The sequence below is a fragment of the Aythya ferina genome (genome assembly GCF_964211825.1).
Source record: "Aythya ferina genome assembly, chromosome: 5".
In the NCBI taxonomy this organism is placed as follows: Eukaryota; Metazoa; Chordata; class Aves; order Anseriformes; family Anatidae; genus Aythya; species Aythya ferina.
Window position 1 is genome coordinate 39,370,345 of NC_140301.1, and position 21,249 is coordinate 39,391,593.

General features: G+C 42.0%; 1 protein-coding gene across 3 annotated transcripts in view; it reads right to left on the reverse strand.

Moving 5' to 3' along the window:
* Positions 1-300: 300 nt before the first annotated feature.
* The window catches only part of TTLL5 (tubulin tyrosine ligase like 5), a 124,784-nt gene continuing 103,835 nt past the window's right edge, over positions 301-21,249 (reverse strand). For all 3 annotated transcript variants that reach the window (XM_084519582.1, XM_084519581.1, XM_084519583.1), the window contains 3 exons: positions 17,896-18,116; positions 10,612-10,697; positions 301-877 (listed from right to left, as the gene is read on the reverse strand). In XM_084519582.1, the coding sequence (XP_084375708.1) occupies positions 837-877; positions 10,612-10,697; positions 17,896-18,116 (348 nt within the window). In that variant the 3' untranslated portion in view covers positions 301-836. The remainder of the gene's footprint in view (positions 878-10,611; positions 10,698-17,895; positions 18,117-21,249) is intronic.

Below are 21,249 nucleotides of genomic sequence, written 5' to 3' on the forward strand. Positions count from 1 at the left end.
TGAAGTTGTTTGCTAACACAAGCAAATTAATTTTCATAACATTAAGCAAATTCTAACTGGAGTACTTCACTAAGCCACTATTGCAACTGATAAAAGCCACCTGGACCTTAGGGTTCAACCTTGGGTCTAAAAACATCAGCCAATTAAAAAAGTTTATATAGCCTAAACAAACAGAAATCAAAATACAAAAATAAGCCACACAGAACATAAGCACCCAACAGTGAAACATAAAGACAAATTTTAAATCCTGTCCAATATAGCAAAAGCAAATATTTTGAGGGTGTGAATTAATAACCGAAATTATAACCAAAACAAACAAATGAAATGACTTTATTCAAATTGAGCATTTCCATGGCTCTGTGCCAAAATTCAAGTCGGCGACTAACAAGGATGTCTCTGCTCATATGGTCTAATATTTTTCTCTGCTGTTGGTTGCCGTGTGATGACAGCAGAGAATATTGGCTGTTACTGGACTAGGACAGACTGAAATGGCTGAGCAAAGAAGTTTGAGACTTTATGTTCAAACTTGGACCTTGGGAAGAACGATACAGACAGTTGGAGGACCTCTGCCTTATAGAAAGATCTCACAGTTACTGATCGGGAAGAGATTGGAGGAAAGACCCCAAGGCTCAGCACCAGAAGCTCTCACAGACAGTCATTCACCTCAGCCTACAGCTGTATCACCAGCTTCTGCAGATGTTCAGGTACTCTCCTCAGTGGGTTGTCCTCTCAGCAGGGACCTGTTCACCGTCCCCTGGGTGTTACGGGTGTGTGGTGGTCTGAAGTCACTGCTGCTTTTTCCTTTGCCCCATACTTGAAGCAACACCCTGGATTCCTCACCTGATGTTCAGTGTTAGTCCTTCTCTGCAAGCAGAGGCTGGAAAAAAACAAAACACAAAGCAAAGCTTTTGAGTAATCACAGGACTGTTTTATTTAAAATACTGCTGAACTGCTCTGCAAATCTCAGCCACCACCAGAAATCTGGATCTCCCTACCATATACCCTTGCTCTGCGCTACAAGATGAGATCACAGTATGACAAACCTAACTTAATAAGCTACTGTCCGAAAAAGTGTTCTTGATATTCCTCTCAAAACTTCCCTAAAAAATCTGCACTTCCCTAATCCAGCTCATCTCTTCACATGCCCCTCCAGTAACTAACTCTAAACCCTCTCCCATATCAGCATGCTTTGCCTTTTTCTTTCTGCATCTTTTATTCATTTGCTTGCAGGGAAATCTACTCCCCCACTCCAAAAGATGCTGAGTGCCTTGGTGCAGAAGAGGTGGGGATGTGAAAAAGTTGATCTTTAAAAGAAACAAGATGGGGATAAGAAAGATTTTCTTTTCATTATTAGAGAGACATATTGCATATAGAGACATAAATAGAGACATACTGCAATATTTTCCTTCTTAGGAAAGTTATGGGAAAAAGTCAATGTCATTGTCACTTCTTTTATGTCAAAAACCTTAGATATTCCCTTAAGAGAAAAATTCAAAACACTTAGAAATGTAAAAAGTTTATTTTGGACAGTTTGCATTGTCCTGTGTATTTAGCCCATCAGCTTGCTCCTAAATACGACTGACACTTGTTGAGAGCTGAGTTTATTAAAAATATTGCTATATTTTTAAAAATACGCTCTCCTTGAAATCCCAGCATAGAGACAAACACCACACAGTACAGAGGATTTGGAAAGATGTTTAGAAAGCAGTATTGCCAGCAATGGCCCTGCACAGAAAGTTTGGAACCTGAATTAGGCACCAAACTGTCAACTATGTGTATGAAGATAGGATACCAGAGCAGAACACTGTCCCTTGGCAATATGCTGATATTAAGAAAACAAAGGCACATGAAAGAAGCAGCCAACTTCAACCTCATCTTCCTGTTTTGAAGTGGTTTTTTGAGCCTTCCTTGTCTTATAGAAATGCACAATACAGTTTCTCTTTTCTCACAAACTGAATTAAAATCACCTAATATGAGTTCTTCCTGTGTGGCTACCTTCAGGACTCAGCACAGAGGGGCATTCCCATGTCTACATGTAAATAGGTGCATTCTGACCATGAGTCCAACTCATGGCCATTGCTATGATTTAATTATTTCATAAATCTTAATGTAAATGACCCTATGAAGTTTTATCATTTCAGAGCTACTTGTGAGCACTCTACCTCCTTTTAAGTCCTGGTTGAGTAGGGGGAACAAAAACCTCAGATGATTACTGACAGCAGCCAACATGAAGTGTTGATTCCCTCTTGCGATGAGCGTCATTGCAGTGAATCACCACATAAAACAGAATGAATTTCCTTTATCCCTTGCCTGCCAGGAGGTGTTAAAACAAAGTATCTGCCTGTGTGTCTGTCCACATGTTTACATACTATTATGTCATCCATGACTACACCTCAAAAACATTAACACTTTGGTACTTTGAACAGTCACATGGGGGCAAAAAGTATTATCTCCACTTTCTGGATAAGACTGAGTCACAAGGAAATCACAGGAGTTGTTTAAATGTGATGATATGTGTATGCTACCATCCAATGCTATACAGACTTTCTCAGCACAGGTTTACAGAGTTCTGGTCAGATACCAGCAGCACCTCATCTACTCTGCTTCCAACCTGCAGGAATGAGAGCAGAATACTGGGTTAGTCTGACAGCACTGGGTCAGGGACCTGCGGTAAGATTTTTTAGTGCTAGTTTGAGCTGTTCCATCATACCCATAGCAAGTCTATAGCAGAACTGTGAAGCATGTCCAAATCTCTTGAATCCAGCGTTGAAAACAGGAACTTCCTCTCTTCCTGAAAAGCTCTGATAATCCTAGAAACTCAGATCTTTTATCCCAGAGCAGAGGGAATTTCTAATCCCAGAGTGATGCCCAGCATTCTCTCGATAATATATAGTACAACTAAGAAAGGCAATAAATAGATGGGGTTTATTTATATCCTTGGGTGACTGACACTAGCAAGCCAGGACAGCTGACAACTGAAGACCAGCCTTCCCTCCCCCTTTTACTTATGGGCACAATTTCAAGTTGGCTTGCTGGACTGGGCAGACAAAGGAAAGCAGCAGTTCCCAGTCACAAAAAAATACTGGGGGGACACACACACAAACAGCACACACACAGCTGCATTCATTAGAGTGAAGTCTCTCTGCATTAAAAGAGCAGTGAGCAGCCTCGTTAACAAATGGACACATGGTGGGGGAAGCCAGCATGAGGCTCCCTCCTCCTTGTGTTACGGAGAAGAGGCTGGGCGGGCTCCTCACCCCGACTGCTAAGGGCCTTCTGCATTTGACAGGCCTCATTCTGCTTTCTCTTACTCAGTTTCCTACTCCCTGGTTTGTTGTGGCTCTCTGTTCTCTGGCTCTTCCACACATTTCATTTCATAACTTTAGACACTGCTTTTACTCTATTCACACAAAGTTTGGCTTCTATTTTTAGTCTCAATAAAGTAATGCCAGATTAAAACAAAATCCAATTTGGATGGGCAAAGTCATCCTCTCTATAGGTAGCTTAATGCCAAAGGGCCAGATGTGAGACAGGCGTAGCCAAGATATTATATAACCTCTCCCCAGCCTTTGCACACCTGATCTTGAATGACATTTCCAACCCAGCAAGGAAATACGGGCAGTTCGCCATCACCTCACTACTGAGAACAAGCAAAGCTCAGCCTCCAGTCAGGCAAAAATGCCAGCTGCCTGAAGTCATTACTTATCCTGCTTCAGAGTTTTCTCGGAGTCTGTCAGAAGCGAAAGCTCCTAAAATTCAAGCTGAGCTCTAGTTCTCAAAAAGGGAAGCCAATTTCTAGAGGCTCTCCTTTCCTTTTGCTCCTGCTTTCCCAGTGTTCCTGAAACTTGGAATGGCCTTTCCATGAGGCTGTGGCATGAGACCAGGAGCAACAGGAAAAAGACTTTCATAAAAGGCTTTCTTTCATAAAAGAACGGCAAAAGGTTGACTAAAGGTGTGAGAGGTGGGCTGTTGTCACAAGTTAAGCACTAAATGTAATTTCTGATCATCAGAAGTGAACACAGACCCTCGGCTCTAGCTGAGAGGCGATTGAGAGACAAGATCTTGTTAACATCTGAGAAGGGCTGAAAATGCTGCTTTCGGCAGGGCTTTATACTCTGCTGAGATTCAATGAGACTGCCACATTTTTCTGACATCAAACATAGTCAGGCCCTGTTTCAAATTTTAGGAGTACACCTTTATAGTGCATCTATTCTGCATGTACGTGTTAGACATACCAATATATGCTTATTGCAAGCCATAAGGGAATGGTTCCCTGCTTCTTCAAAGAATACCAAGAAATAGCTTAAGGAGAAGGTCTTTCTTCACCTCTCTCCTTTTGCTTTTGGTCCATCTGGTAAATACAGGCTTATCTGTCATTATCTGATATGGGATAACTACAACAACTATGCCAGGGAGAAAAATGATCTTTTCCCCCATTCCATCTTTTTATCCCATCTTCTTTTTTTTGTGTCTCCCTTTTGGGAGACAATAGGATTCACCTCATCTTTCTTTTCTCTTTTGCCCAAAGAAGCTGTGGATGCCCCATGCCTGGAGGTGTTCAAGACTGTGATTATGGGGCTTTAAGCAACCTGATCTAGTGGGAGATGTCCCTGCTCATAGCAGGGGCATTGGGATTAGATGGTCTTTAAGGTCTCTTCCAAACCATTCTATGATTCTATGGTATTTTACCTCAAGCTCCACTGCTTTTCAAAATGTGATACAACAAACTGATTATGTTTCTCAGTAAGCCTTTCTCTGAGTGGAGATGGGACTACAGAGAGGACAGAGAAAGGTGCTGACAGAATGTTATTGCTGCTATTGCCAATGGCTGTATAAGGGGTGAAAAGCAGCACTGGACGTTCGATGCAAGGTGCTGGATATCAGACCAATGATCCCTTTCAGTAACCCACTGAGAGCTCCTCAGCCAGACAGGTGGTTCTGGAAGGATTTATGTGGAAAAGTTTGTTATTCTATTCCGGGATGAGGATAAGCAATGAGATGACAGCCATCAAAAGTTGCTCTTTTGTGTCACAAGATATTTCTTGCGTGAGTAGCCAAAGTAGTCTGAGGTAGAGGTTATTCGAGGTGCCCATTTGAAGGTCACTTTTCAAAGTCAAGACCACTTGTGCAGTCAGTCACAGCAACAAGAGAGAACCAGGAGAGTGGCAAACGAAGACTGGAATTAACAGGATTAGTGGGAGGGTGGAGGCGTACCAGCAATGCTCTGTGCAGAAACCTGAGTGACTTCTCCCAGCTGCTCCTGATGAAGGATTTGGACAGTGTGGTGAGACCAGCTGAAATCGTACCCAAGGTTCCTCTCGGGAATGTGGTATCAACATAAAAATAAATACATTGGTGCTCAACAATCTATTGCCTCCCCATACTACAGGGGAGCCTGGCAGAATCTGAGGAAGCCTGGACAAGACTGGGCAGCTGGGAATTCCACCCTACTGCAGCAAATGGCTGGGTGTCTGACACAGGCCATGCACAGTGGCAACAGTACACATCCCATTCCATCCCATCACCAGCCTTTGTACTACAGGAGAGTAGAGAGACAATGGCTGATAAATGCATCTTCAATTTCCAGGCATTTTCTTTGTGAAGATCTGGCAAATAATACAAAATGATTGTACACACCATGTTTAAGTGCCTGTTGTGTGTAGCTGACTTTTTTTTTCTGATGCAGAACAATTTTGAAGCTTGTACATTTACATGCCTGCTAAAATGATCTCCCTCCCCCAGCCTTATACAAAAGAGTCTGCATTTCAAGAATGATGTTAATTCAGGCAGCGGGTAGCCAACAGCCAGTTACAGCTGAGCATCTCCACCATCAACTCTAATTTCAGGTCTCTGATGACAAGATGTACGTGACCTTCTAATGAAGAACCATACAACATTCCTAGATATAAAAAAGTCTTTAGAAGTGTGCAGTCTACCTGTATATTTCCTGTAAAATGAAAAATTCTGGAGTTGTGGAAGATGCAAAGAAGAGCAAGTAAAAAAGTGCTCTTTCTTATCCTTGTGGCAAGCAGGTTCTATTCATTGCTCTACACCTGACCACACTGCTTGCACATTCATCTTACTTGGATAACATTCAGATACCTTAGCCTGAAGAAGGAAATCACTAGAAAACTAAGAACAGCAGCCTGCCTTCTATGTGGATGAAGTCCAAAACAACTTACCAATCCCCTTATTCTTCAACGTGTCTCTTGGCAGTGCAGGATCCAGCTCTAAATCCTTACAGATGATGATGATACATTATTTCAAAGAGTTGCATACCTTCAGTTGGCAACTGAAGTTGGCATTTATGCACATATGGGGACCAGGTGAATGTCCAAAGTAAACTGCCAATTGTACATCATCCTGCAGCTAAGCTCAGATACAGGCCTAGGAACCACAGTGAGCAAAATCAACTGCCTAACACAAGAAGTTTCCTTACTAGCTTCAGATGAAGTTCTGACATTCACCTTCTCTATGAAGTATTCTCAGAGAACTCAAATACACAGAAATCAGTTTGGGACTCATGCTTTAAGCCATGCTAGGTAGAGATCTGAGACTTTACATGAACTGGCAGTCTTCTCTACTGTCAAACATGGATAGCATATTATTAACTTTCTTATTATTAACTTTCTCCCCTAATCAGTAGCCCTAATACCCTTTTCTTCTCTCACCACACTCACTGTAAGAGCCATGAGGACACTAGTAATATAAACTAGCATAATAAAACTGCATCGCTGTTAATCAGCCTGAGAATAAAAAGGTGAAAGTACTGACAAGGGTGGAGCCAGGCATCAGTCTTGCCCAGTTTTAATCATGATTCATACTTGTTTGCAATTACATATGTAAGTTATTAGCATATTATTTATATTTTTGCCACAGCAAACCAGAACCCCATAAGCATTCTGTGTTCAGAAGCTTTTAAAATGCAAAGAAACAAATAAATAAAGATTTCATGAACACTCAAGAAGCTGGCAGCATAGGAAAGAGAGAAACATGATGACAGAAGAGAGATTTCACTCACAGTTGCTGTTACTGTTACAAATCAAATCAGTTGGGGTCAGTACCTTGTAGGTCCACACCCCAATTGCACTGAGGAGTTAACTATACTTTCAAATCACTTCTGTGTCCAGGCTCTCGCATACAGGAGTCCAACTTAGGTACAGAGAAACTGCCTGGAACTGTGCTGTTATGTTTTCAAAAAGTAAAACTTTACTTTTTCTTCTATTCTCCCTAAAACTTGTTTTGTGTTAGCATTTTCAAAAAGGATGAATAATAAATATATTAAGTATCTAACTACATGGTCTTTAAAGTTGCTACAGCACTTCCTGGATGTTTCTTGCCAGCTGTTGAAAAGCTAAATTCTAATTGAAAAAATACACCTTTTTATCTAGAATTCCACTTAAAAAAATCATGCAATATTCACCTAATGCCTCTACAGAGCAGTAGAAAGTAAAACAGCAAATCATCTCCATACAGCCTTGCATTGTTAACATACAGAATAAAAAATGACCAACCCATAGGTTCCTTCCTTCATCATCATATCAAATACATCCTCATAAAGACAGCCTGGAGCTGAACAACCCACTATACTACTTAGTTTAGCCTTCTGTTACTCAGCAAACTATAGTCTTGGAAGACTTGGAGAAGAGGAAGACTTGAAAAGAGAACTGATTTCTTCGTTTAAAATCACCCTATTGCACTAATACTAATTGAACTGTAAAGTTTCATGAAGCAGAAAGCAATCAGCACAATGCTGAGAGACCCTCAAAGTAATGCAGGATGCAAACAAACAAACAACAATGATCATGGCTGTAGGTACAGCTTTGTTTTCAGAATGACTGACAACCCAGTACACTAGGCAACTGGGTGTTCAATTTCACTGAAAAATTGGGTCAGAAGCATTTTGAGTGTTCCCCAGAGGTAGTAATTCCTGGTACTTCTTTAGTATAATAAATTCCCTTCAACTTCCAGTAACTTTGATAGGGAACTGTCTGTTCAGAAAATACAAATAACCCCCAAGTGATAGCATGCAGGTTTTGATATTTAGATCTTCCCCTCTAGATTTAAATATCAACCCCCCTCCAGTAGATACTCAAGAGAACCTGTGCCTTATCTCTCATTACCCCAGTGGCATACAGCTCACATAGAACTCATCTGTCCATGAAATGAGGATGAGGCCATGGGGATGAGAGGCTGGGCCACTTATCTTGTAATGGTGCTTTTTTTCAGAGTCCTGAGCTGCTTTGCAGAAATGCTGACTTTTAGTCTTCCTCTTATTTCATCTCATGAAATCTGTACTTTAGAGCTTGAGCCCACTGCACAACACTCCTTGAGCCCACTCCTACAACTGCAGTACTAACCACCAGGGAACTGTTCTATGAACAATTTGGTTAAAAGTTTCCATACTACCTGACTCGCTGTTCCTTTGAGCGTCATCCTCACTTTTGGTTAGCTCATTTGTGACATCTTTATGCTTCTCTGCAAAGCTTCAATATTTGCTATTCCTTGGACAGACTATTAGAGTAGATGAAAAGAAGAATGGACTAGGAGCCTGAAGGGCATCTGCCAAAGTCAGACAAGGGCCCAGTTCAATAGCAGACAAGCCTATGGTACTCAAATGACTTCCTCAGTCTGCCAGGATGTTTTCTTCACAGAAGCTGTCTGATAAAATAGTATGAAATGCTTGTGCCATCTCGGCGATTAATCATCCCACAGACCTTTATTCAAAGAAGGCCTATTCAAACTTCTCAAACATTTTGAACATTCCTGTGCGTGTTTATACGGAGGTTCTGCCCAATTCTTCTATCTCCACAACTTTTCACAGCCTGCTATCTTTGAATGTTTGCAGTTTATTCTGTAATCTGCTTTATGACTTGTATCTCCAATTCCTCTAGTTGGTATCTAGGATACCAAATACATGCAGAACAGTAACCCCAAGTAAGTTGTTGATGAGGAAAATCAGGGCCCTAGTGTAAGCAATCGATGAAAAGAGTGAAGAAGAAAAACATCTGTTCCTGCAGGAAGGACCAAAGTAGTCTCTGAGACACACAGACTGGGCACAACAGCCTCTGACGCATACCAGTGGCTTGGTGCAAAGCTGAAAAAAATTTAATTCCCCCAGTTTCCAAGAACAAACATTTTGCTCTACTTACTTCAATCGCAGCAAAATTTAGCCCTGTTCTTGGAGCTATATACCTTTTCTAGGGACAAGCTTTGAGTAACCTGCTCACTAGATCCTGGTTCTGCTAACCTACCCCTAAAATTACAGGGTGACAACTGTGAAGTGCTCTTAAAATTGTTAAAAAGAGGACAGAATTCGGCACACAAATGCCTTCATGTAAATCCACTTAGCAAAACAGTTTGGTCATATATTGAGAACTACATTTTTACATTTACTTGTAAATTTGTGTGCAACCTTCCTTTATATACTGTATGAAAAACTCAACTTGAATGATGCAGTAAACCAGAACTTTTGTCTCAACTGCACATATAATACAATGTTGACAAAATTGTATTTTGATTATTCCATTATATTGCATTCCTACGCTGTCGTGTTCCAATGTGCTGTAGGGTCTTTTTTATTGACTCTCGCTATTCATCCTATAAAATCTCTGGTAGGATAGCTGAAGTTTTTGGCAGGTGGTAAAGCGTGGGAGGCAGTTTGGAATTGTACAATAAGTGCATTAGCTGAATGTTTGTGCTAGAGGATCAGCAATAAAATCACTGACATTAATACTGGAAATGTCATCTTGAAGTTTCAGAGCTAAATATCCACAAGATGAATTAGGCAGTTCACCCCTGCGCTAACTTTTGTTTCAGCTTGTGAAAACATACAGAACACTGCTTCAGTGATACTCAAGTCACGTTTTCAAGGTTTTCGCAGCAAAACTAAAGGTCAGAAACATAATTCTTTCAAGGCACTCTAGACGATAATTTGCCCATATATTCCATTACAGCATCATCACAGATTACTGCAGGCCATGGGCAACATGGGTTCATCACAACCACACTCTTCTGCAAATATGTCTGTGCCAATGAAAAATGGATTGGGTCCTCATTTACTAAGATCCTCACTGAACAAATTAATCACTAGGGAGGGATGAAGATCTGATTCTATAGGCCTCAGTGATTTTTCTTTGGGAGGTTTCACCTCTACTGACTGACTTCACTATGTAGCTGATTCACAAGTCTCAACTATGTCTTCCTGAACTAAAGCACTTTTCTGCAAGACTGAAGAAAAATGTAAAGAATGTCCTGGCCCTTTATTACAGCCCAAGCTTAAACAACAGAGCATCTTTGAGCCAAAGCCTAAAGCAAACAGGGGCCATTATAGCCAAGTTTTTTTCCCAGCCACATTTTTAGGGATCTTCCTCTTCCAACTCTACAAAATTCAGCCTTTGCTCCCTTCTGTTTAGTCTTCTTTGTCCCAGGAGGAATAAATTCCCTACACAGCTGAACCCAGGCTGTTACCTAGGAACCACTATGTGCAGGGTAGACAGCTGTGTTTCTTCCTCTTGCTGAGGTTTTTTTCCCTGCCAGTTCTTGAGAAAGATAAAAGCATCCCAGCATGCCCACCCCCCCCACTTCCTGGTCTTCAGCACTGGCACTCACCTGCGGAATTTGACCCTGGCTCACAGGATGCAGCACTGTGAAGGCTGTTCTGGAATCCGTTCAGTTGCCTTTCAGTGGAGGCCACCCTAGCAGGTAAAAGCATCAGATTAGAAAGGATGAATGAGAAAGGATATACCAAGGAAGCGTAATGGTCTTGAACATAAAAGTTATAATTCTCCTAGTTCACATAATTTCACTAGGACTGCAGCTATGAACATGATATGAGATAGGCAGTGACAGCAACTGGCTCCAAGAAGGCAGGGGATGACAGACAAACACTCGAGCTGCCAGCAAGACTTCAATGTGCCTAAAGCTTTTGTCCCATGTGCCTTGCAAGATGATTCTGAAGGATAAAGGAAATGGTAAATAACATTGGTCTACCAATGCACAACTCAACTAGTAATGCTGTGGTATACTTTCTCCAGTGATCTGAAGCAAAATGATTAAGCAACCTTAAAACAAAAATGAACATGAGAAGGGGGCTAGCCACAAGATGCTGCTCTCAAAATCTAAGAAAATCTAAGTCCTTGTATCTTGTCTCAACAGAGACAACTGATCTGGGCAAGATTTCTCACTTGCCTCAGAAACTGAGACCCACGGGACGTGTATAGTCTCCAGCAGTGTAGCACAAGTCCTCTAGCAGACACTTTATGCAAATCCTCTTGCATTTAGCTCAGCATTTGAATTACAGCAAAGCAATACTCTGTGGAGTACAACCACACTCTCTGTAGCTATTATAAAGATTCATTACCAAAATGAGACCATTCTCTCCTACATAAAAAAAAAAGTGTCTACTCACAAAAGTAGGTCAAGTTGTACAGCTGCAATGACCTTTTCTGTCCTTAAAATCTACACAATCAATCCACCTATTCTTGGTTTATCCTCTCTTCTCTTATCCCTCCTTGCCTTTCCTCCCTGCCCAACTCTGTTCTGATCACTACAGACTTCTGTGTGTACACCCCTGTCTCTCTGCCACAGTGCTTTTCCCTCACTCATTCACCTCTGCCATGAAATACAGTTCCTGTGAGCTCTTCCCCAGAAGAACACTGTGATCTCCAATCCCCACGTGATGCCATGATGACTAACAGACCCAGGCACATATGTGCAGTTGCTGTATTTTTTTTTTCCTGAAACATTCTGCCTTCAAATTTTGAAGTCAGCAAGTTGCCAGCAATCCAGGTGCTCCTGGCAGCTGAAAGGCCAGTGAGGGACTCCTGTATTTTATCTTAGCTGGACTTTAGTAAAATAAATCAGAGTCCATATGGGAAGGGAAGGGGAAGCAGATATGACATTTGCAAAGCACAACGCCTTACTTCAATCAGCTGTAATTTGAAATGCTGTTGTCAAATGAGGTGCCTGTTTCTATGTTTATTGCCTCTTGGAGAGAATTTTGGATCTGTACTTATGGTTTCTTTTGCTGCATGGATACTGCATGGTCCATCTGGGGGTGGAGAATCCAGATGGATCTTTATCCTTTTTACATAAACATTCCATGCTCATAATTAGCTGGTCCACTTCATTAATATAGCACAATTGACAGCCAAATCTAGTTCACCCTTCTGTAGGTAGAATGCAAGACTGGCAGTTGAAAATATCAGGGATGTTGGCCAGTACAACAACAACAACAAAAATATCAGGGAACAGTTACCCTTCTATCTTTATGTCTGCTTTACATATAGAGACTCTATTTCCCTCTCCAGACTTGCCCATCCTCTCTTCTTTCTGCCCACACTGTATACTGATTGTTGCAGTTTCAACTGTCACCTCCACACAGCTCATTCTCAGATCTACCCCACAACCTTGACCTCCCACCATGCTAAGCTCACCCCTCAAGTTCTCTCTTCCCTCAGCTGTCCTGATAGGATCTCCAGTCCCAGAATATATTTACTGCTTAAACTGAATTAATCCCTTTCCACTTTCTTCCTCCTTGGGTTAGCTGAAACCCCATTACCTTTCTAATTTTCCTACTTTTAATGTCTGTGGAGTTTTTGTTTCTGCTTCTGCAATGAAATCCTTTGTTACATTCTCAATTTCTTCCTCTTTAAAATGAACAAAACCAGCCTTTTCTCCGCTGTCCCCCTCCAACTATTTGCCATTGGCCTTTTCTCTCTCTTATGCAGCAAAGCTCTTCTTGAAATTGATACTGATGTTTCTTAATGCAGGCACTAAACCACCTCTAAGCTGCCCAGCCTGGAGGGTGCTCTTGTTCTAGAGGTGACAAAGAAATATTTTCTTGACTGAAGTCTGAACACCTTTAAAAAAAACAATTCTTGGGATATCACGAAATGCATCTAATGTTCCGTGGGGACAGGACTGACACTAACAAATTCACATCACACAAAGCCCAGGTTTGACTAGAGGACAGCAACAGATGTGAAGAGCCAGAGCCAGGAAGGCTTGTTCCCCTGTTGCTCTTGGCCAGGGTATCTCCACATGTGTATCTGCGTGTAAGATCTGAGGCTAGCCAAGGGCTAAGAGCTGCAGGCCCAGTGAGCCCAGCTGTGTCAGGGTGTTAAATCAAGGCACGTCTCTCAGATGCACTGCTTTTGCTGCCAAAAATGTCTAAGGGTCAGGCAGCCTGATTAACCCAGATGCTCAGGAGCTAAAAAAACAAGTATGCCTCAGTACAGCAGTAGCAAAAAAGTAAAAGTGGTCTCAGTAACTGTTACATGTTTGCTCCCCTGATGTTTGTCCTCTTTTTAGTGGGCACTCAGACTGTATACATGATCAGCTCATTTGAGACGCTTCACACATGCCTGTGAATAAGCACACATGGGCAAGACAGGATACAAACCAGAACCATAGCGTTTTACAGAGCTTGCTTTGTGGCCATTCTTCTATTTTTGGCATATTTGCCAAGCTTGGCCAGCCTGTCCTGTAACAGCTGGCTGCTGCCATATCTGACTATAGTCAGGACTCCACCCATCTGTGGGATGGAGTTCCTGAACCCTGGAGAAATGCATCACCTCTCCCCTATTTCTGTACTAGCTACAATAGAGCAGAGCTTTGGATCTTCTGCTGCTGGCACCATGCAAAGCAAATATACAAGAGAAGAACAAGGTAGAAAGACTATGTGCTATGGTGTTGGGACTTGAAGGAAATACTTGTTCTGAAAGGTTTCCTGAGCAGAGTTGTTGGGAATAACATTTATAGAGAAGTTCAGTAAACATGCCATGAAGAAATTATGCTGTGTTGTTTAACATCTCCAATAGTTTTTGATGTTTCAGTCTATTCAGTCTACTGCTGGTAAAGTCAGCAATTTCTTGGGCTTACTCTCTTCCAGATAAAATATTGAACTGTATGTTCCTTCTCTCTACCAGGCATTTTTTTTCTTTGCATGCAGTGATCTAACATTGACAGCCGTATTTTTTCTGAGATCTTTCCTTTGACTATCTGTTCACAGGCTGCCCAAGCCTTGCCCTACCTGATGCTTTTACAGTTAGAGTGCAGCAAGTTAGTGTAGGAATGATGCAGAAATCTGTGTTTATTGTGATTTATTCATTACTAAAAGCAGAAAGATTTTCTATCTGCCACCTGTACAAAATCACTCTTGAATTCTCACAGTTGTGCTAATATATTTCCCTGCTTTGCATGCTGTCATCTGTAATGAAGGTCCTACCCACCAAATGCTGCTTCCAGGGATATCTGCTTCATCCTGTGGCTTACAAATACTATTTCAGTGACCTCTGCCTCAAGATATTGCTGACAGTTAGCAGCAGGTCCCTTTATGGTTCACAGACATACCAGTAACAGTGGCAACACAAGGACCCAATCTGACTCTTGGAAAGAAAGAAGAGTTTGTTGTGTTAGCTGTTCAAAAAATTATCTTACTACCTGTAATCTGAGTATGTTTAATCAAAACTATGGAGCCCCAGGAGACCATTTCATGAGTATACATTTCTGAGTAGAGCTACGTATTAAACCATTTCTCCCAGTTACTATAGTCTTTTTCCACACCTTAATGTGGGCCCCAGTTTTCCACTCTGTTAGCTTAAGCAAGGAGTCTGCTTTGGACACAATCCATTATAAAGTCAACCTACCACCTTTTACAAGTTGAGAGACTGCAAAAACAAGAGAGGCCAGGAACTGAAAAGACAAAACTGAATTGTCTGGCTGTTGCATTACTTTTTTCCTTTATGTTTTAACCAGAGAAGCGTCAAAGTTACTAGACTCCTTTTAAATTAGTCAGTATTGTTCATTTTAGCATCTCGCTCTGTTTGTAGTCAAGCTTTCTACTACTACTTATTCTTTTCCTTCTCTTCTGGAAGCCATGTGTGCAGCTAGGAGAGAAATGATAACGCATGCAAAGAAGAGATAGGTCAAAGAGACAAAGTTGATTTTAGTTTGTCTTCATGGTCCAGTCTCTAGAGGGCTTCTACAAACAACTTGAAAAAGAAGGTCTTTATTAAGATGTTAAACAAAAGCCAGGCAGTGCAAGAGCAGACAGAGAAATAAGGTCTGGTTTATTGAAAAATATGAAAGAAAAAAAAAGAGAGAGAGAGACACGAGAGCTTTAACAGAACAGGATTAGTTTCAGTGAGCCTTGTGGAAATAATATATATCAGTGAGATCTTCTTTGAGGAAAGAGGTCAGGAAAACAGCCAACAAGAATTAGGGGGTGAAAGCTAGCAGCAGCAAATCAAAGATGACCTTACAGAGGAATGAAGCAGCCAAAAGCCAAAATTAGATTAGATGTTATGGAGAGGGATATTTGCTATGTTATAACCTAAGGATCCAGTAGTCCCACACTGGAAAAGTACAATTCTAGGTGCCACAATTGCAAGCATCCTCACTGAAGAAAACACAGTAAATTCAAGACAATTAAAAACTTGGCAGGTGGAACTACTATCTGAGATTAACAGAACCTCAACAAGTCTAAACAACATTAGGAAACTCCAAGAAGCAGAAGTTATTCAAAAGACGGAAAGTATTTGCAAGGGAAAATGTTGAGGGTGGTTCAGGAAGGAGAAACAAGGTACAATAGGATGAAACAAAGGAAAAACTCAGATTGCACATCAGGAGAAACTTTCTAATAGTAAGGTTATTTAGATTCTTAAAAGGTCTTATATAGCACATGATGGGGCTTCTGCCACTCGAGTTATTTGAAGGCAGGCTATACACAGTGTCTGAAAGTATTCTGCACGGAATAACCAGGGACTGTAAAGAACAGGCTGGAGCATGCAAGACATCTTTTTCATCTCTAATCTAGATTCAATTGAGGCAGAGGCTTGTCTTCATCAACTCTCATCTGTAAATGCACCTCTGGTCTATTCCTGACAACAAAGGATGGGTTAAATTAGGCTGAGACACAGCAGTTTTTAAATTATTAGCTCTCAGTATGCTGGAAATATAGCTGGGCACTGCTGCTTTCCATGTAAGTGAAAAAATGTTACTGCAAGATCCCATGAATGGCAAGAATGGGTTCAGAGCCTCGTACTGGAGTCTGAAAGGCAACTTGGAAAGTATTTCCGGAGTGGCTCCTTGCAGCCTTCAATACTTGGATTAGTTTTCTAAAATTCTGAAGGAATCTTTTGCTTTTTTTCCCCCTTCTGTGCATTTTTGGTGCTGAACTTTTTCCGGTTTTCCCACACTCCTGCCTGTCACAGAGCAGAAACCACAAAAATGCAGCAAAGTAAAGTCTGTCCAAGGAGCTGCAATTCCATCTCACAAGGATAAACATTTCTTCTGCCAACAAGTGAGCACAGCACACCGGCATCTTCAAATACACATCCCTGCTGCCCAGCAGAGAAACCCACTGACACAGCCTGTCACCTGTACTAACATGAGCTATCCAACATAAAAGACATCAGATAGCAAACCCACCAGCATATACCTGCCAGACCTTACGCTCACTTCTGCATTTGCTGAGTTGACAAAGTCTACTGCCATTTTATTTTCCTTTTAGATAGTTTTGGGGGATCTGTTTAATGTGCTAGCTCTTAGAATAGCAAGAGTAGAAGCAGGAAATACACAAGCTTCCCCAGCACAGTTCTGTCCAAGTTCCTTAAATATGCCTTGCAGTTCCAGATTTGATCCCCACACACTGACAGTGCCCCAGCAGCTTCACAAGGTGTCTTTCATTCGTGATCTTTTACTAAGCCTCCCCTCTTTAAACCAGGAAGGAAACAAAGAACCAGGAAACCTCACAGGAACCTGTTAAAGTTTTACAACTCTTCTGGCCATACAGTATAAGGGAGGAAGTTACGACTGCAATTTTTACCCTTCAGCATTCAGGGATGAAATACATCTGAGGATATATGAGGAAAAACCTGATGAAGAATTTAAATGGCAGAACTTCTTTAGACAAAGAAGAGATAAACAGAGAGCTGAGGGAGTTAACAAGAAATGTAAAGAATAAGAAAAAAAGAAAACAGAAGCCTTGCTCACATTCTCTCATAATGCACAGAAGAAGAGACACAAAGAAATGGAAAGGAAGGAAACTTAAAATCAGTAAACAACACTTGAAGGTGAGTGTTGTATTTTGTTTTTAAAGATAACACATGAAAAACTCATCTTCTTTATAATGTCAAGTGCTATAACTAAAAGATTAGTAAAAATTAGAAGGGTAGACATTTTTACAGATAATGAAGAAAGCTATCATTACATTAGACACATAAACAATTTGAATGAAATAAAAACTTGTGCCTAAAGGCATGAGTCAATGTTCATGTGTTAAGTTTACAGGAAAGCTTGGCTAAAGGGCAAATTAGCTTGTTAAGGATATTGGTGGGTTCAGGGTGGTTTTTTTTTGGCAGCCTTTTCTGACCCACCAGACTCTGGCCTCCATCAAAGATTAAACATGAAGCGAGTGACTCAAGTGCCTAAACACAGCTGTCTAGTACCATACATGATACTTGCAAGATTTTTGAGACTTCTGCATGGGACTGGCAGATTCAGCAAGGTTTGCAGAAGACTTGTGCTTAACTGGAGCAGCAGCTACAGCCAGGTAGGATAGCCTTAGGCATCTAACATCGCACTATTAACCAGTGTTTAGGTAACTGAATCCCAGCCTGGACCACACACTTCTCTGATTCAATCTGGCAGTTACATCCCTATGTTTGTATGATGCTACAGTCATGTTTACCTTACCATTGTAAAAGATGAAAATGCACGACAGTACACATTTACTTCAGCTCACACAGGTCGAGCTGTTCTGAGATTTATCTTGAACAAAACAGCCTGAAAGGCCTATGTCTGAATCACACGTAGACAGGTTCTTCACCCGTACTCCTGAGGGGAACCAGTGCCAACTCCCTGTTGTAGATGGGAAGAGATAAAACTTACTTGGAAATCCTCTGGGCTGCAGCCTTTCTGGCTACTGTCTGTCTGTGGTTTGCTGGAGGCTTTGGAACCAGCTGAGAAGGCGTACTCTGGGATGGCATCACTTTGTGCAAACTGGCTGCCTTCTGGAGACTAGAAGTGGCACTTGATGTCTTGCGGGCACCAGAGCCAGTTGGCATAGATATATGGCTGGTGCTGGATTGCGAGTAGTTGGCAAAGAGAGCCTGGTAAAAACAGAACAAAATAATAGTAATCGGTGATTGTCTCTCTGAATACTGCTGAGAGAGCTGATGGAAGTGGGTGATGTTATCTGTCTGGTGAAGGCAACCCCCAGGGCTCCAGGGACAGTCCCAAGCACAAAAAGAAGATATAAGGGATCAAGTCAGTGAAGTGGTTTTAAGAACTGAATTGTATACCCTTGGAAGCTGGAACTAGCTTCTAGGAGGCTTATTACTGCCATATAACAATACTATCCTGGAAGAAAAAAAAAAAAACAACAAGAGGTCATATCCCCAACCTAAGCATGCGGTGGGCTCAAAAACAAAGTTTTTATTGCTTTGACTGACTTTTGCACTTACCCAGGTAAGCTATTCTTTGTGGGGGAGCTGGGATTGAGACAAAGTTCAAGGAAAAAAAAAATATGAGGAAGATGTTACAATGCCAGTTCTTCAGTCCAACCCTGCAGGTGCTTGGAATAACAGGAAGGCTCTAAGCTACCTTCTCTGAAAAAGGGGACTTGAGGTCAACAGCTAACAAAATGGAAATCCCCTAGTCATACCAGGGAACAGAAAATATTTCTATTCCTAAAGCAGGTGGGAGAGTAAGGATGTTGCAGATTTGATCCAGGGAACAAAAGAACCTGCATTGTGTGAGATACCAGAGACCGGGGCAGTGGACTGGCCCAGCAGGGAGCAGGCAATGGTTCCCTTGGGGAGCTCAGCAGACTGCTAGGCTCTTTTCACAAAGGAGCAACCTGCTGGGAGTTCAGCCTTGCCTTTCCTCGAAGTTTCTTAGTCAGTTTCCCAGGGCAAAGAGGCAATACCATAACCCTGTAATTTGGCAGCTAGAGGTCAGTGATAGGAGCTGAGGGGAACAGCTGAGCAACTGCCAGGCACCTTGGTGTGACCTTGGGAGCAGCGCACTTCACTGCAGTTGTCCTCAGTTTCTTCTCCGGTGAAAAACACAACAAAGCCACAAAGAGTGGGCTCCAGGCTCCAGAGAAAACCACAGTCTGAGGGCTGGCTGCGTCTCAGCACACAGACAGGAAAAGCCCCTCTCCCCCGCAATTCTCTGGCAAATGGCAGGGCAGTGGTGTGTGGGAAGGCGTTTCTGACAGGCAGAGCTCTAGGGAGAAAAGGAAGTGCGGGAGCCAAAACAGGCCTGTTTCCTAACCAGAGCTCACTGACAAGATCCCCTTGAGCTCCCAAGCTTTTCTTAACCTCTCCCTCCCCTGAAGCCCTACCTTGATGGCAGCTTTCAGGTTTTGAAATAAGTAGCTGGTGCAAAAGCAGAAGTCTGGAAAATAGCAGTCACACCCCACCTCTCCCCACAAAACAAACTAAAACGAAACTCGGTTCTGTTGCATCTTAGAGTCTCAAGCAGTACGGGGTTGGGATGGAGCCCCTCAAGTCACTGCACCCCTTTCTGCTCTTTCTTATTCAGGGGTGCCATTTCACTGTGTGCTGCTCGACATGATGCATATTTCCTGTAAGTTTTTTTTTTTTTCTTGTTATTAAAATCATTATGATCCTGGTGTCTGCAAAGCACACAGTCTTTACCCTTTCCATGTGTTAACATGCACAGGCAGGGAGGTCTGTGACTCTAAAGAAAGAATAAGAATGGATGCTCAAATAAAGCCTGATTAGCAAAAGCTGGGCTGATACCTGCCTACAGAAAGGTCACGGATGTTTTTCTTGGGGTTAATGGACTTCCAAAACGGCCTTTGTCTCCATGCTGTGCTGAGATCCTGGCTGCCTTCCAGGCAAGGATGGAGAGAGTGGAAGCTGACACGGACCACGGCTTCTGGATTCAGCTACAAAGCACACTGCCCTGCTGGGAACTCCACGGGGACAGGACAGGAAACCAGGAGAAGCTACTGTGCAAACAAAAGGGGCAGCTGGGGAAAGCAAAGCCTGACCACACAAAGGAGAGGTTGGGAACAGATTCCAGAGATAACCAAAATGCGGGAGACACACCTCATCGCTCAGGATCCTGACTGCTCAGGACCTAGGGAGAGCAGAAACCTAGAGAAACCCTGACAGAGACATTTCTAAAGAAGGTAGCACCCTGCAACTGTTGGTGCTGCAAGTAAATAATCTGGACCCACACTTTCCAGGCTGACAGATTTAATTTAATTCTGAGAAGACATTTGCTTCCCCCGCAAATTCTTCAGGCTACAAATCTGAAAGTCCTTAAACACTAGCAGATTTTTTCGCTAAAAATCACCTAAAGCATTAGTGAGCTAATTCTCTTGCATAATTCTCTGGGGAGATAGGACCATTCAGAAAAGGACAGCATTAACCCTGTTGTGCACACAAAGCATGTTAGGCACTGACCAAGTGATCTTCCCCAAGCCACAGACTGAAGCAATATGAACTGCTAGGTTGTGAGCTCAGAGAGGATCCTGAGTCCTGATCCCCAATTTGCCTTGTTATAACTCACCTCTCCTTACATCCACATCTACACTGCACTGCATAGATGAAGTTATCTGCACAAAAATAGTCATTTTTAATTAGAAAATCTCAACATGTACAGCTTGTCAGTAATGACAATACACGTCTAAGGGTATTATTCGCCGGTAGCAACTGAGCTTGGGCTGCTCGTGAATAAAAGCAGAGAGGTACTGTGGTACTTTGAAGAAAAGCAGATATATTAATGATCTTTAAAAACAGAAGGAATGTTCCTGGCACTTACCATTCCTGTATCTAACACCCATCCCTAGCACAGTAACGGAACAAATGTTGCAAGCAAAAACATGCTCATTCTGTGACCAGAGGAGCTAATGAAGCTCATTTCCTGTGAATCTGTCTTGGGGCTGAATCTTACAGTATGTAATATAAAGCATGCCCCAAATTATGCTTCCCTTCATGGGTTTGAGGCATTCGTGTGTGGATTTCTGCTGTATAATTATGAGTGCCCCAATGCTGCAGCTTTGCCTTAATGGAAACAGTAGCTGAGTTCCCTTCCCAGATTCATAAGTCTTTATTTTCATGAATTTTGTATGAAATGTAGCTTTGAGATTTCTACACCATAGTTGTTCAGTTTAAATTGAATAAGCAAGACTGAAAGTGATGAGAGACTCAGCAGTGTGTGAGAACTGACAGATATACATGCACATGGACTGCACAAAGATCTGTG